Here is a 13,931-nt window from a genome sequence, read left to right on the forward strand (position 1 = left end):
ACATGTTTATTTACATATTAGACGAATGCAACGGCAAGATAAAACAATACCCCAGCTGTTAAAATCGTTAACAATTTAAGTTATTCAAATTGGATGTTGTTGCGTTGCGATGCTCACCATCACTCACACTTCAACTCTCACTCACTCTCTGCTTAGCATTTTTTCGCTCCCTCGCAAAGAGGAAAGGGCAGCACGCTGCTCTAGAGTATGTCACCGATCTCTGATGATGTTGAGGAGAATTATCAAGCCTGGTAAGTGAGCGTGAAAGTGATATTCAGAATAAGGCCCCTTATGTACGATGGAGTATTGATATTGAATCATTGGGGCCAAAAGAGCCAGTTGATTTGACGTACACAAATAAACCAATGTCCATATCATCCGCGAAGCAAACAAATTGACTGGATCTCGTAAAAATCGTACTCCGGCTACCTTCGAACGCAATATTGAACAACAGGCACAAAAGTCCATCACCTAGTCGTAGTCCCCGGCGGGATTAAAACGAACTGGAATGTTCGCCTAAAACCTCCTCACAAATTTGCACACCTTTCATCGTCGCTCTTATCAGTCTCGTGAGCTTCCCGGAAAAGCTGTTCTCGTCCATGATTTTCCATAGCTCTACGCGGTCGATACTGTCGTATGCCGCCTTGAAATCGATAAAAAGGTGATGCGTTGGGACCTGGTACTCACGACATTTTTGGAGGATTTGCCGTACAGTAAAGATCTGGTCCGTTGTCGATCAACCATCAACGAAGCCGGCTTGATAACTTCCCTTCTTCTTCTTCTTTCTGGCGTTACGTCCCCACTGGGACAGAGCCTGCTTCTCAGCTTAGTGTTCTTGTGAGCACTTCCACAGTTATTAACTGAGGGCTTACTATGCCAATGACCATTTTTGCATGCGTATATCGTGTGGCAAGTACGATGATACTTTATGCCCTGGGAAGTCGAGAAAATTTCCAACCCGAAAAGATCCTCGACCGGTGGGACTCGAACCCACGACCCTCAGCTTGGTCTAGCTGAATAGCTGCGCGTTTACCGCTACGGCTATCTGGGCCCCCGATAGCCATAACTTCCCACGAACCTCGTTTACTACTGGTGACAGACGACGGAAGATGATCTGGGATAATACTTTGTAGGCCGAATTTAGAATGGTGATCGCTCGAAAGTTCTCACAATCTAACTTATCCGGCTGATAGGCACAATCTGGGAAACAGAACAGCTACCGGATGAGTGGAAGAAAGGGGTAATACCTGAGAGAGATAGTTTTTTTTGCTGAGGTTGTCATGTGAGAGCTTGAACGGTTTACGCAAAATTGATGTACACACTGAGTGGAATAAGAAGAAAACTCAGCAATCGCAGAAAAAGAAGACCGTCTCCGCGAGTCTCGTCTCAGGGTAGGCAATACCTATACCCCATCTACAAGAAAGGCGACAAGTTAGATTGTGAAAAAGAAGGTGTTATGCGGAGAGCATATTCTAGTAACTATAGCATAGTATTCATCTGATTCGGTTTGTCTCAAATTCATCTAAAATCAATGGAGCTCTGGAGCTACCATAAGAAAGGGAGGGTTAACGCACGTTAACGCTTCTTAGGTGAAAACGGGCAGCGATGACTAAATCGAGCGCACTATGAAAAGGAGTCTTTCTTTCGCAAATCCATCAACACCAGCAACAATTTGCAATGATAATAATATTTCCGTATATTTTTTGCTATTTTGTGTGTAATCCGATTGAGGGTATATTGTTTATTCACGTTTACTCAAATATATTAATAAAGGTCTCTCTTCGCGTTGTTTTTATCTGCATTCTCCGCTTATGTCATTTAATTCTTTCCTAAACCCATTACACTAACACAAGTGAAATTCACAATTTCTCTGTTCGCATTCAATAGTTGCAACTTTTGTTTTGTATAATAGTAGTTCTTGTTCGTAGACGTGTTTTACCTGTAGTCAACAAGTAAGGTAGTTATGTTTATATGTTTAAGTTAATTGATTCACTTTACGTTCACTGTAAAACATCTAAGCAAAACACCCGGCTAGTTTTGAAGTTTTCACATGTTTTTCATCATTCAATATATGGATAGTATCTACTAAATTGGAAAAATAATCGTAATATGTTTAAAATAATAATTGTATAAGAAAAACATCTAAAACTATTACCACTTTCCCATGAATGCTTTACGGTATCGCAATGCTCTGGTACGATTTTGTGAGATGCTTCTGCCGGGCGAGGCCATCGTGTTCTGGTGCTGATGGTAATATTGTTGATGCTGAGGCCTCGTAGGAACCGGGCCGCTCTCTTCCGCTTCTTCCTCATCTTCTTCCTCGATGGTATCGTTCTCGTAATCATCACCATCGTCACTTGGCGGCCGGTGCGGACATTGCCCATATTGCGCGGGCTGGATGTTTCCATTAATCTCACTGCTATGCTGCTGCACCTGGCGTTGAAATTGCGAACTATTGTTGATATACTGGTTGCTGATCGTTGACGGTGTAGTGTGATTACTGTGGTTGTTGCTGTTGTTGTTAGTGAATCTAAAGCGACTACTGAAACTGTTCCCATTGCAATCCAGCTAGCTCAGTAGCGTTCGAATCTCTTTGTGCATGTGACAGAGGAAGTCTACATAACTGGCCGAACCGTCCGTAATACCGCGATCCTCTACCAGGAAGTGACGCAGTACATTTTCCATCTTGTCACGCTGTCGTACCAATGTGAGCTAGGAGGAAGAATACAAATGTCTTAAAAATGATTTCAAGTTGGAAAACCCCAAACGTGATCGCTTACCCGCATGCATCGATGTTTTTCGTGTTGTATGCTGTCGACAATTCCACGCACCCGCTTGGAAAGTGGATTGTCGAATACTGGTAAACCCGTACGATCTGTGTCGATCTGCTGCGTACACTGCGCCCCGAACACCGACTGTGTGAACTCTGGGCTCAGGCCCAAACCCAGCCACATGAACATGTGAACACCGTTCTCTGGAAAAGGATATCAAATGGGTTGAAAAGTTGTCAATTTTTTAGAGAAATAATGCAGCTAATTTGTTGCAATAATAGTAAGGGGTTTCCATAAACCACGACTTATAAACCCGTTGAATTATGATTTCATTGGACGCGCAAAATAAGGTCATAAGTTTCATAAGCAAAATATTTGAATGCTTTTATGGAGAATTTGAAATAATGTTGATAGCGATCGCTAGAAGAACGGCCCAGTTTTCGCAGTTGGGTACAATTTAAGCGAAATACGATCACATGTTACCACCAGTTTAATTTTTAGGCATACCTTGTGTTGATTACAGAAATTTATCCAATGAAATGAATGATGAAAACCAGTAATGGAATTTTTTACCAAATTCATAAGTCAAACTTACAAATTTCAACGATAGTCTTTGTGTTGCCAAACTATATTACCTAAGAAATTATTTATAAACTGTTTTCGCTTTAGTTTAGGATCTTGAAAAATGCTCACAGTAGGGTGGTCTGTTAGACTGATGCAAATTTTAAAGTTTTTGCTCCCCTGTGCTTCAATTATGATGAATATCTTTCTCCTAAAATTTGAAGTGAAGAAATTTGGTTGTGCACACGCCATTCGAAGTTTATATGGAAAGTACTATGGAAAAGGCAAAGCTTTTGTGTTCAGCCCTTAAACTGCCTGTCATAATAATCTATGGAAAAGTGAATAAGCTCTTCTCATATAAAATCCTTCCAGCTTCAACTTTGCCGAAGATCAGAATTTTATATTGATCTAATAATATATTTGTTATTTTTTATAACAAAGTCTAGATCATGCAGAGATGATCATTCCATTAATTTCAGAGCAACACTGCTTTTGCTGCACGACATAAAAATTAACAAGGCAGGCTCTTCACTGATGTAAATATCATGTTTGATTGTAAACATCTGACGTCACTCCTATCGTAACATATACCTTCCGGACCACTAGATCATTTTTTTTGCAAATTTGTTCGAGGTAGATAGGAATGACGTCGTCAAGTAGCTGTCAGTTTTCGGAATATATCACCTTCTTAAATATAGTACACCGTGCTTTTGCTGTAGAACATAGTAGCCTGGATTACTTTGATCTATTCCTCCCGCAAGGAACACCACTGTTGCCTGACGTGCAGTTGGTGAAACATGCTAGGTATATGTAAACCCATTTTGTGATAATGAATAACAATTTATCCTGACGTCCAATCAAAATGTGGTCTTCGGAAAAGTTGTAACTGGAAGGATTTCACATGAGACGAGTTTGTTCACTTTTCTATAAAACATCTATAAACGAATCATCCCTCTGAACACAAAAGGTTGGCGTTTTTCATAGTAATATCCATATAAACTTCAAATGGCGTGTGCACTGTCAAATTTTATCCGAATCAGTTCAGGGAGGATGCCGTTTACCATAATAAAAATCGTTCAAGCATAGGGGAGCCAAAGTTTCAAAAGTTGCAGTACTTCGTTTTTTTATAGAGAACAATTTAAATGGTATAGCTAGTCTCAGGGCCCAGTTAGGCGTAGCGATAAACGCGCAGCTATTCAGCAAGATCACGCTGAGGGTCGTGGGTTCGAATCCCATCGGTCAAGACCGGGTTAAAAATTTTCTCGACTTCCCAGAGCATACAGTATTTCCGTGCTTGCCACACGATATACACATGCAAAAAAGATCAATTGGCTTGTTTAGGGGTATCAAGTTTTTATTTACATATTCTGAATCTACGTTAAAAATTGAACCAGAACACTAAATTTTAAATTGTCAGTGCCCTGGAACTATTTTTAAAACGCGTTTGAACTCAGTATGGGAATCACTATTGAATCAACCTTCTGTAAATTTTATTTAGGGACGAGTTGTCATTATGTAAATTGAAATGTCATTGAGTCATTGATGGTGGTAAGCTCCATCGAAGTTAATACGCCAATCGCGTATTATCTTCGATTTTACTATAGTAATATCGAGGATAATACGCATAATACGCGATTGGCGTATTAACTTCGATGGAGCTTACCACCATGAGTGTCAATAAAAAAAATTGTAACTTTTTATCACTAAACAACCCAATTGGAAAAAAGCTTTCAGTTAATAACAGTGGAAGTGCTCATAAGAACACTACGCTGAAGAGCAGGAGCTGTCCCTGTTGGGATGTAATGCCAGAAAGGAGAAGGTAGCCTGAAAAACGGCATCTGTACTGTTGATTTTTCTAAAACATTGAAAGCAATATATTAGCCAGAACCCGTTTACCTGTATTCGGAACAGATATTAGAAGACGTAAAACATGTATGGTCGACTAATGGCCAACAGAAATTATCTTGCCATCAAGGGTTGAAAGGGCATTGAATTTTTTTCTGCCATATGGGTGGCACACTTGCCAAATAGTGCTGAAAAATATGTTATTTTTGACGATGTTTGAGAAGCTTCAAAACTAACACATTTAGAATTTCGTCTCATTTTAAATGATACAGTGATTATGACCAACATCGTGGTGCTAAATTGTTGGATTTGAAAAGCTTTAGACAAAGTTAACCCGTATAGGCCTGAGTGAAAGCAACAATTCTAAAACCCTCACCGCTCAGCGAATTCTTAATGTATTCAAATGACTTTTTCTCAGTTTACTGGCATACATATCACATATCTCACAGAGGAACGCGGAAATATTCATGTGGCCGGAGTTATTCCGGTGGATCACTGGGTCAGGTCGGGTGAGAAGGGTGCTGTGCGTTTGTGCCCCTGATGGTAGGAAAATTTCATGTCACAGATAATTTCCGGAATCGGCTATAATGTGGCCACTACATGGCGGAATTTTAAGAAAATTGCATCAGCGTAAACCTTTTGAGAAACGATTGAATTGGATAACTATGGGTTTTGCATTTGATTAGCCCTACAAATGACCATTTCCGAGTCCTGGGATACCTCAAACGTACGATAAAGTGGCCAATTTGTCACCCCTATTCTTGTTTACGTACGAATGCGCTTTCGATCGAAAACCCTTTCGCATTCTCGTGTACGCCAGCAAAATCAAATGGGCAATGGATTCGAACGAATAGGATTCGATCGAAAGTTGGATCCGCCGTAAACAAAAATGAGGGTGTGTATCTGAACATCTGTGCAAAGCTTTTGGGAACTATTATGTTTGATTTCTACTATTTATTTATATCTACAATTATGTTTGATTTCTACTAGTTGAAATGGTTTAGTATCCAACAAATCTACAGCCGGTTCTTCCGGGCATTACGTCCGAATGGTCACTTCCGGTATATTTTAAACACTGCAAAACTCTACATTTATAATGTTGAATATCAGATCTTAACGATTTATGCAAATTAAAATGATTGTCATTGCAAATATATAAAGGTAACTTGGCATGTCCCAAAAAATCGCCCTTTTTTACCCGACTTGACCCAATGACCCACCGGAATAACTCCGGTCACAGGAATATTACCGAGTTCCCCTGGCCACTTCTAGAAACTAGATATGTGGGCCAGTGAACTGACAAAAAATCATTTGAATCCGTTAAGAATTCGCTGATTGGAGAGGGTTTAAGTATTTTTGCGTTCACTCAGGCCTATACGGGTTAAATTGCTACTCCAGTATCGCCAGATCAGCTGCATTTACACAAGGAACCAACCGAATGAGTGCTTGGAACTAGCAGACACCCTCAGTGTAGAAGTGCTGGTGATCTTCTATTTTTAGGCAAAAATGGCGCCTGCCACGTCAGAATGCAGGCCAATGTGGGGAAGGGGGAGGAAATGATGTTGCACTTATACTGACCCACTGTAGACCGTGGAGACGCGTGGAAGGATGAAAGCGTTAGAAAAACGGTTTCTTGTCCGTCTCTGGTTCTAGCGTTTGCTATGAACCAATAGTTTTGAGTGTGATAGATTAAGAATGGAAGATAGAAGCAAGTGAGAGATATATAACTACAAAGTACGAGAGAATGGGACGGGCCTGGGATTGAACCCATGACCTTCTGCTAATGGAGCAGAAGCGGTAGCCATTAGACACCAACCCCGTCTTTTGGTTGTAGCGTCCGTGGAATGAAGAAAAAGTGACAGATAAATGTTGAAGCGAGTTCTTGTCACGAAGGAGACAATGCGCAACACTAACTATACTTATACAATTTTCAAATTTAAGTTGCGAATATCAACATTTGGTACATCACTAATTTTCCGGCCATAAATTTGTAGCCTGGTAGCAGGTACTGGATAGTGTGAGGCATTGAGAAGTACTTACCCAAGATGTAAGCACCATCCTCCATCATTTTGTCCGCTGTGCATCGAATGGCGGCCGGAACGTCCGTGTCATCCACCTGAACATCGTGTATCGGCATCAAGCGTGGATAGAAGAACTGCACCGACGTTGGCAGATCCATGCTCATCACGAAATAGATCGAGTACGATCGGTCATCTAAGGTCAGATCTGAACCTCCAGAGAAGGCATCGTTCTTCAGCAGGCATGAAATGTACAGTGGCAGTAGTTTCATGCACTCCGGCAATATCAACTGACCGGCCGACGTCGGCGATGCACAGTTTTTACGGTAGCACGCCAATATCTGCGCTGCCCGGTTGATCAACGAATCCTTGATTGCTTTCGGATTGTTCTCCAGAAGCTTGAACAGGCCTTGCTTGGCGAAGAACAGAATCGTTGTATCCAAATCGCAGCTACGGAACAGATCTGCCAGCTGAGTGCACGTCTTGAGGCTAAGATTCAGAATACGCAAACGACGTTGTCCGGAGCAAGATGTGTACAGCAGTGCCACCTGTATGAAAACGTTTTCGTCGGACAACTTGTCGTCATGCTTTACCTCGATGGCAACTGCTTTGTCACAATCTGCAAATATATTAGAACATATTGGTTAAACATATCCACCTATTACTCTGATTAAGGCAGTTTCTTACCAATACTGGCGATTTCCATATCCGTGGTATTAGACATGAAGAAGTGTCCAAAGAAATCAGTTGGCCTGATACCAGTGGAAGTGCGTACGCGCATCACGGTATCAAATGCGATCGGCCTCGAAATGTTTTTAATCAAATCATTCACCAGCCGATGGCCATCAATATCAGCCTAGAAAAGAGAAGTTTTTTACAAATAAATAACGATGAGCTTTTGCAAAGTGTCGCAATACATACCTGGAAGTACGTGTATTTATAAATCTCTCCACCGGTCAAGCGAGCTACCTGGCCGATCGTGGCCAGATCAATGTATGAATTGTTGAAAATAAAAAGATCTACCGACACACCCGATCCCACACATTCCTGGCCAAGCATATTGTACACGGTCGACTGAGGAGCTAAAATTGAAAATAACGTTTGGTTTTTATCCTTGTAACACATACCTATATATTTTTGATTACCCCTCTAATACCCAAATTTTAATGTTTATTATTTTTTTTTTTATTTTTGACTATTCCTACACTCTTTTTTATTTTTTCTTCCGCTAGCCTCTTCTGTTAACCGTGTGTCAATAATAAAAAATTAAATATTCAGGGCATTTCGAAAAATATTTTTTTTCTTCAGTTTTGGAGTAAAATTGAAACCCTCCAAATTTTTATTTTCGATCTAAATATAATTTTTTGTTATTTAAAATCGTTCTAAACACATTTTGGACAATGATTTATATTTATTTGCAAATTTATAAATTTTGGTGTTTGATTTTTATATTTTTTTATTTTTGAACATCCCTATCCTTTTTCATTTTTCTTGAAGCCTGATTACTGATTTTTGTCAATAATAAAAATTAAAGTTTTTACGGTACTTTTGAAAATATTAATTCTAGCGAAACATTTGAAAAAGGTCTATCTGCAAAACGTAAACATTGAGAAATTTTCGATTGAAGATTCCGTACCATATTTACAGGGCTGGTAGCAGAAAGTGGTACCGAAAAAAGTCATTTTAGTGACCAGATTTGAAAAATAAGTGACTAAAAAGTGACTTTCGATTCTCGAAAAAGTGACTAAAAGTGACCCGAACCGTAATCAACTTTATTTCAAATCTTATATACTGTTCTACGATCAATATCCAATATGATAGGAAATATGCAATATGATCTTCTGTAGCTGGTAGGTCTAATTGAGTAAGGACTGTTCATTTTATAAAGTGGACACTTTGTTTATGCTATATCTTTTTTATTTATTGATAAAATCGTAATCGGTTTTCTGTGTATCGTTGACCTATTATTCTAAAATGCTATGAAAACATAAAATCTTTGAAAATGCTTTTGGTTGAAGAGCTAAATAGTTTTTCCAAAAACTCTTAAAAAAAGCTGTCCGTCAAAGTTTAACATTATTTTTCGCAAAACAAAAATCCTTATTTTTATGAACAAATTGTATGTTTGTATCCTTTACTATTCTACTAAAAGTAAAGCTTTAAAAATATCAATTATATTCCACCATTCTATGAATTAGGTAACTTTAGTGATTTACCCATTTATGGCCAAATTTGCTGATACACCATCCTTTCACTCCCAGCAACAGAGAAAAGTAAAAAGCGTGTTCAAAACTAGTTTGGATTACTAAAGAAACTATATTAGTATAAACGAAAGCTAAATCGTGAGATTAAACTACAGTCTTAAGTATAAATTTTACTGTTTATGGTAGTTTTACTAAAAAGTCTCATACTTTTAAAATCATGCACGCATATTTATCGATCTACAGCAAATTGTTAACAGTTTTCTCCGAATTTTTCAATCGGTAATCTCAGAATAACATATTATGAAAATAATATGTGGAAAATAAAATCAATTTTATTACAGCAGTGTTGCCAATTTTGATGATTGTCAATGTACTTTGAGACCTATCTAAGAATAAAACAATTGTGTTTCTGTTGTGCTTTGAATGTGACGTGGGGACTTACTAAGTAACTCTATGAAGGCGTAAGTTATTTTTCATATTAATACTATATTAGGACTTCCGTCAGGACGTACTTTTACACAAATAAATTCTACTCATACCAATTCCCATAAAATTTAAAAAAAAAATTCTTTCAAAATATACGGGAAAATTGATTTTATTATATCTGTAAAATTGTTGCTCCAAAAATAACTTGATTTTTTCCATCAGGCTTCTGATTGATGATGCTTTCGAAGAACAAGCCTTTTTTGAAAATAGAAAATATAAATTATCGAATTTTCCAGCCAATTTCTTACAATCATTGATTTTGATAACCTCAAAAAATCGACCGATCTAATCGTTGTTCCATATTCGTGTGAAATTTAATTATTTTGAGAATTTTTATTATCACAACATTGAACAATACTAGTCGAACGATGTGCAAAAAAACGATTGAAATTTCATTGATTAATAAGAAAGATACAGCATGCACAAGGTGTCCACTTTATAAAATGAACAGTCCTTACCATATTTGGAAATTTTATTGTACTTCAAAAATTTCAAGATATTGCCCAATTTTTTTTAGCAGATTTTCAATCTTTTCAAAATGTTTTGTCTTTTATATCACCAAAATATTTTATTTTGCAAATTTTAATAAACATTTGGAACATTCGTAAAATTAAAATTTTTGTCATTTCACTTTTCTATCAATACTCTAACTGTTTTACCTAATAAGGTCAATATTTTATGTAACTAGATCAAGATTACGGAAAATGTTATACATGGGCATTGATCAATATTTCAAATCAAAAATGATGATAGAAGATCGAATATGATTGAAATACTGCTAAAAACTGCGTCCTTCAAACGCCGACTAAGGAAAAACAAATGGTTGACATAAGCTGTTAAAGTAGTTAATAGCACTAAGCTTCTAAAAATTCAATCAAAATTACTTGGACACTTTAATGATTCACTCAATGTCAAATGGGGTTATAGTTGGTCGATTGTAATAAACTATGCAATAAAAAATACTTCAATACCGCGCATCTTCTTCTTCTTCTTGGCATACGTCCTCACTGGGACATTGCCTGCTTCTCAGCTTAGTGTTCTTATGAGCACTTCCACAGTTATTAACTGAGAGCTTTCTTTGCCAAAGTTGCCATTTTCGCATTCGCATATCATGTAGCAGGTACGATTATACACTATGCCCAGGGAAGTCTAGGAAATTTCCATTACGAAAAGATCCTGGACCGACCGGGAATTGAACCCAGACACCTTCAGCATGGCTTTGCTTTGTAGCCGCGGACTCTAACCACTCGGCTAAGGAAGGCCGCCAATACCGCGCATATTATTGTCAAATATAAACTCTGTGGCTTTCAAAATTCCCCTGCCGAAGTGAATAAAAAAAGTCAAGAAGAGGATCCGACACCCCACATTTATTTGAAGTAAGCATACATGATCTATGAACGATTCAATGAAAACGATAAATTCGCGATAAATGAATATTCGAAAAACACGAGGTCTTTTTTACGTAGTTTTTAGAATTTATTGAGATCAATCCACTTTTGGTTTGGTTTGCAAATAAAGTCTGTCCTAGGAAGTATGATAAGTTTTTACTCTCAAATAGAGCATTAAATAATTCTTCTTTGTTTTGCGTTTTAAGTGTTATCTATATTATAGATTTTTCAAAATTTAAGGAACCAGGAAGGTTTGGTAAATAAAACGAATTTCGAAGACAAAGAGAATGATTAGGATGCGTATTTTAAAACGTAAAGTTCGGCAATAGAAGATAAACATCTAATTATCCATCACAAGGTATGAACATTTCTATTAAATAAGAATTCACGAGATATTCAAAAAGAATAATAAACATTTAAACCTTTAGTTTTATAACAGTGAAGTTACACCATACTAATAATAATTTGGATACTATTACAAATTTCGTGGAACTCTATGAAAGATTAACTTTATTCCAAGCTTTTTTTCACATGAATCAATATTTTGATACTGTCATTAAGTTGTTCCAACTTAAAATTTGGCTCAAATTAAAAAATGACCGATTCACAATTTTCTTCCGAAAATTGAGCTCAAAATAGTTGAAAAAAGTGACTTTTTGACGAAAAAAGTGACATTAGTTGAAATGGCTTCAAAAAAGAGACTTTAAAGTGACTGGCCTCAAAAAAGTGACCAAGTCACTAAAAAGTGACTCGCTACCAGCCTTGCATATTTATAATTCCTATTTTAAACCCGTTCGCATTTTTACTAGTTTCATAATTGTGTTCTACACCCATTAAAGTCTAGTGCGTGGCCTAAAACGTTTCAAATATGTAATAACACAACAACTCGTAAAAATGGTTGAATGCAAACATCATCGGCAAACAGGCCCTTTTATGAATCGTCAAACCAGTTAGGCTCTTTCAGTTAGACCCTTTGATTGAATCTGATTTCAGTTAGGCCCTTTTATAATTTGCTAGTTTTATAGATTTTTGAATAGGGGTGCATAAATCTTGAACAAAATTAAACGATTGTGTAAAAAAAAAACACTATATAATAGCTAAATATTGAAAATTTATGGTTGAAGATTCCGTACCATATTGATTATTCCCATTTCAAATCCATTTGCTTTTTTACTAGTTTCATACTTGTGTTCGACACTCATAATGGTCTATTACGTGGCTCATGATTTGAATTTCAAATAGCACAAACACTTGTAAAAAAGTTTAATTCATACATCATCGGCAGATAGGCCCTTTTACGAATTTTCAAACCAGTTAGGCCCTTTATGAATTTGCCAATTTTATTGATTATTGAAGTGATTTTCACAATTCTTGGACTAAATCAAATGATTATGTGTGAAAAACACAACAATATCATAATAGCTAAATATTGAAAACTATTCTATAAAAAATCAGCAGCATATCCAGCTTTTTACGATCGGCAATGGCTGCCGCAAATAAGCTCGCTTTCTGGTAGGGATCAAACAATATGACGTTTGGCTTGGGTTCGTTCCATATAAACGACCCAAGCCAAACGTCAAAAAGACCGATCCCTTTCAGAAACCAAGCCTGCTTTCGGCAGCCATTAGCGATTTTAAAAAGCCGGATTGATTATTGCTATTTCATTTCAATTTTTTACTAATTTTATATTTGTGTTCGATACTCATTATGGTTTATTACGTGGCCCAGAAGGTTAGAAATCTAAAATATCATAACAATTCGTGAACATGGTTGCATTCAACCATCATCAGCAGTTAGGGCCTTTTATGAATCTTTAAACCAGTTAGGCCCTTTGATTGAACATGGTTTCAGTTACGCCTTTTCAATTAGGCCCTTTTGGAATTTGTTGATTTTATTGCTTATTGAAATGATTTTCATAGTTCTTAAATAAAATCAGGCGAGAGAAACACAATGTAATAGCTAAATGTTGGATATTCTGGGTTGTAGATTCAGTACCTTATTGATTATATCTATTTAAAACCCCTTCATTTTTTTACTTGGAAGGAATGAATCATTTCTGGCCACTGATAAAACTTTTTGGTCAAATCTTGCAAGAAAAAATAACAAAAAAAATGCTAGGAATCTTACATAGATACCTCCAGGAATGATCCAAGAATCATTTTAAAGCTCGCACTGATATAATATTTAAGCAACGCAGGTAAGGAAATACCTTGCAATGGCGTTAAAGGACGCACCAAAACCTGCAATTCGGTAATAATGAATTAGTAAAGCATGTTGAATTACTCACATTTATTCATCGATCAAAGAGAACAGCACATATTTACAATGGCTTCGTGGGACCCCCTGAAAAGTCGTCACTCAACCAGAAACCCTAGTTTTAAGCTATACAATAGCAATGGGTTTAGAATAGTAATAATAAATATGTTACACACGCTGTGAACTACACTCAAAATAATCCAAACGTCATTGTTACGTGAAAACATACGTGCTTTTTTTCCATCGCACTTTTCACGTAGCTCTTACGTTAATCATAGGTAGCCCAGAATGAACGCATGAACTTTTACACTTCGTCCATTCCACCGGCGCTACAAGTAAGAGCTACGTGGATTTTCCGGTAGCCTTTACGAAGCGTTTCAATAGGACCTAGATGGTTTTGCATTA

General features: G+C 37.2%; 1 protein-coding gene across 1 annotated transcript in view; it reads right to left on the reverse strand.

Annotated features, from left to right (window-relative positions):
* Window positions 1-1,671: 1,671 nt before the first annotated feature.
* LOC5565782 (protein transport protein Sec24C) overlaps window positions 1,672-13,931 on the reverse strand; it is a 28,878-nt gene continuing 16,618 nt past the window's right edge. The window contains exons 6-10 of the mRNA XM_001650080.2: window positions 8,117-8,277; window positions 7,883-8,051; window positions 7,218-7,814; window positions 2,781-2,974; window positions 1,672-2,712 (exon numbers count right to left, since the gene is read on the reverse strand). Of these exons, the coding sequence (XP_001650130.2) occupies window positions 2,569-2,712; window positions 2,781-2,974; window positions 7,218-7,814; window positions 7,883-8,051; window positions 8,117-8,277 (1,265 nt within the window). The 3' untranslated portion in view covers window positions 1,672-2,568. The remainder of the gene's footprint in view (window positions 2,713-2,780; window positions 2,975-7,217; window positions 7,815-7,882; window positions 8,052-8,116; window positions 8,278-13,931) is intronic.

Source organism: Aedes aegypti, chromosome 2, assembly GCF_002204515.2.
Source record: "Aedes aegypti strain LVP_AGWG chromosome 2, AaegL5.0 Primary Assembly, whole genome shotgun sequence".
NCBI classification, from domain to species: Eukaryota; Metazoa; Arthropoda; class Insecta; order Diptera; family Culicidae; genus Aedes; species Aedes aegypti.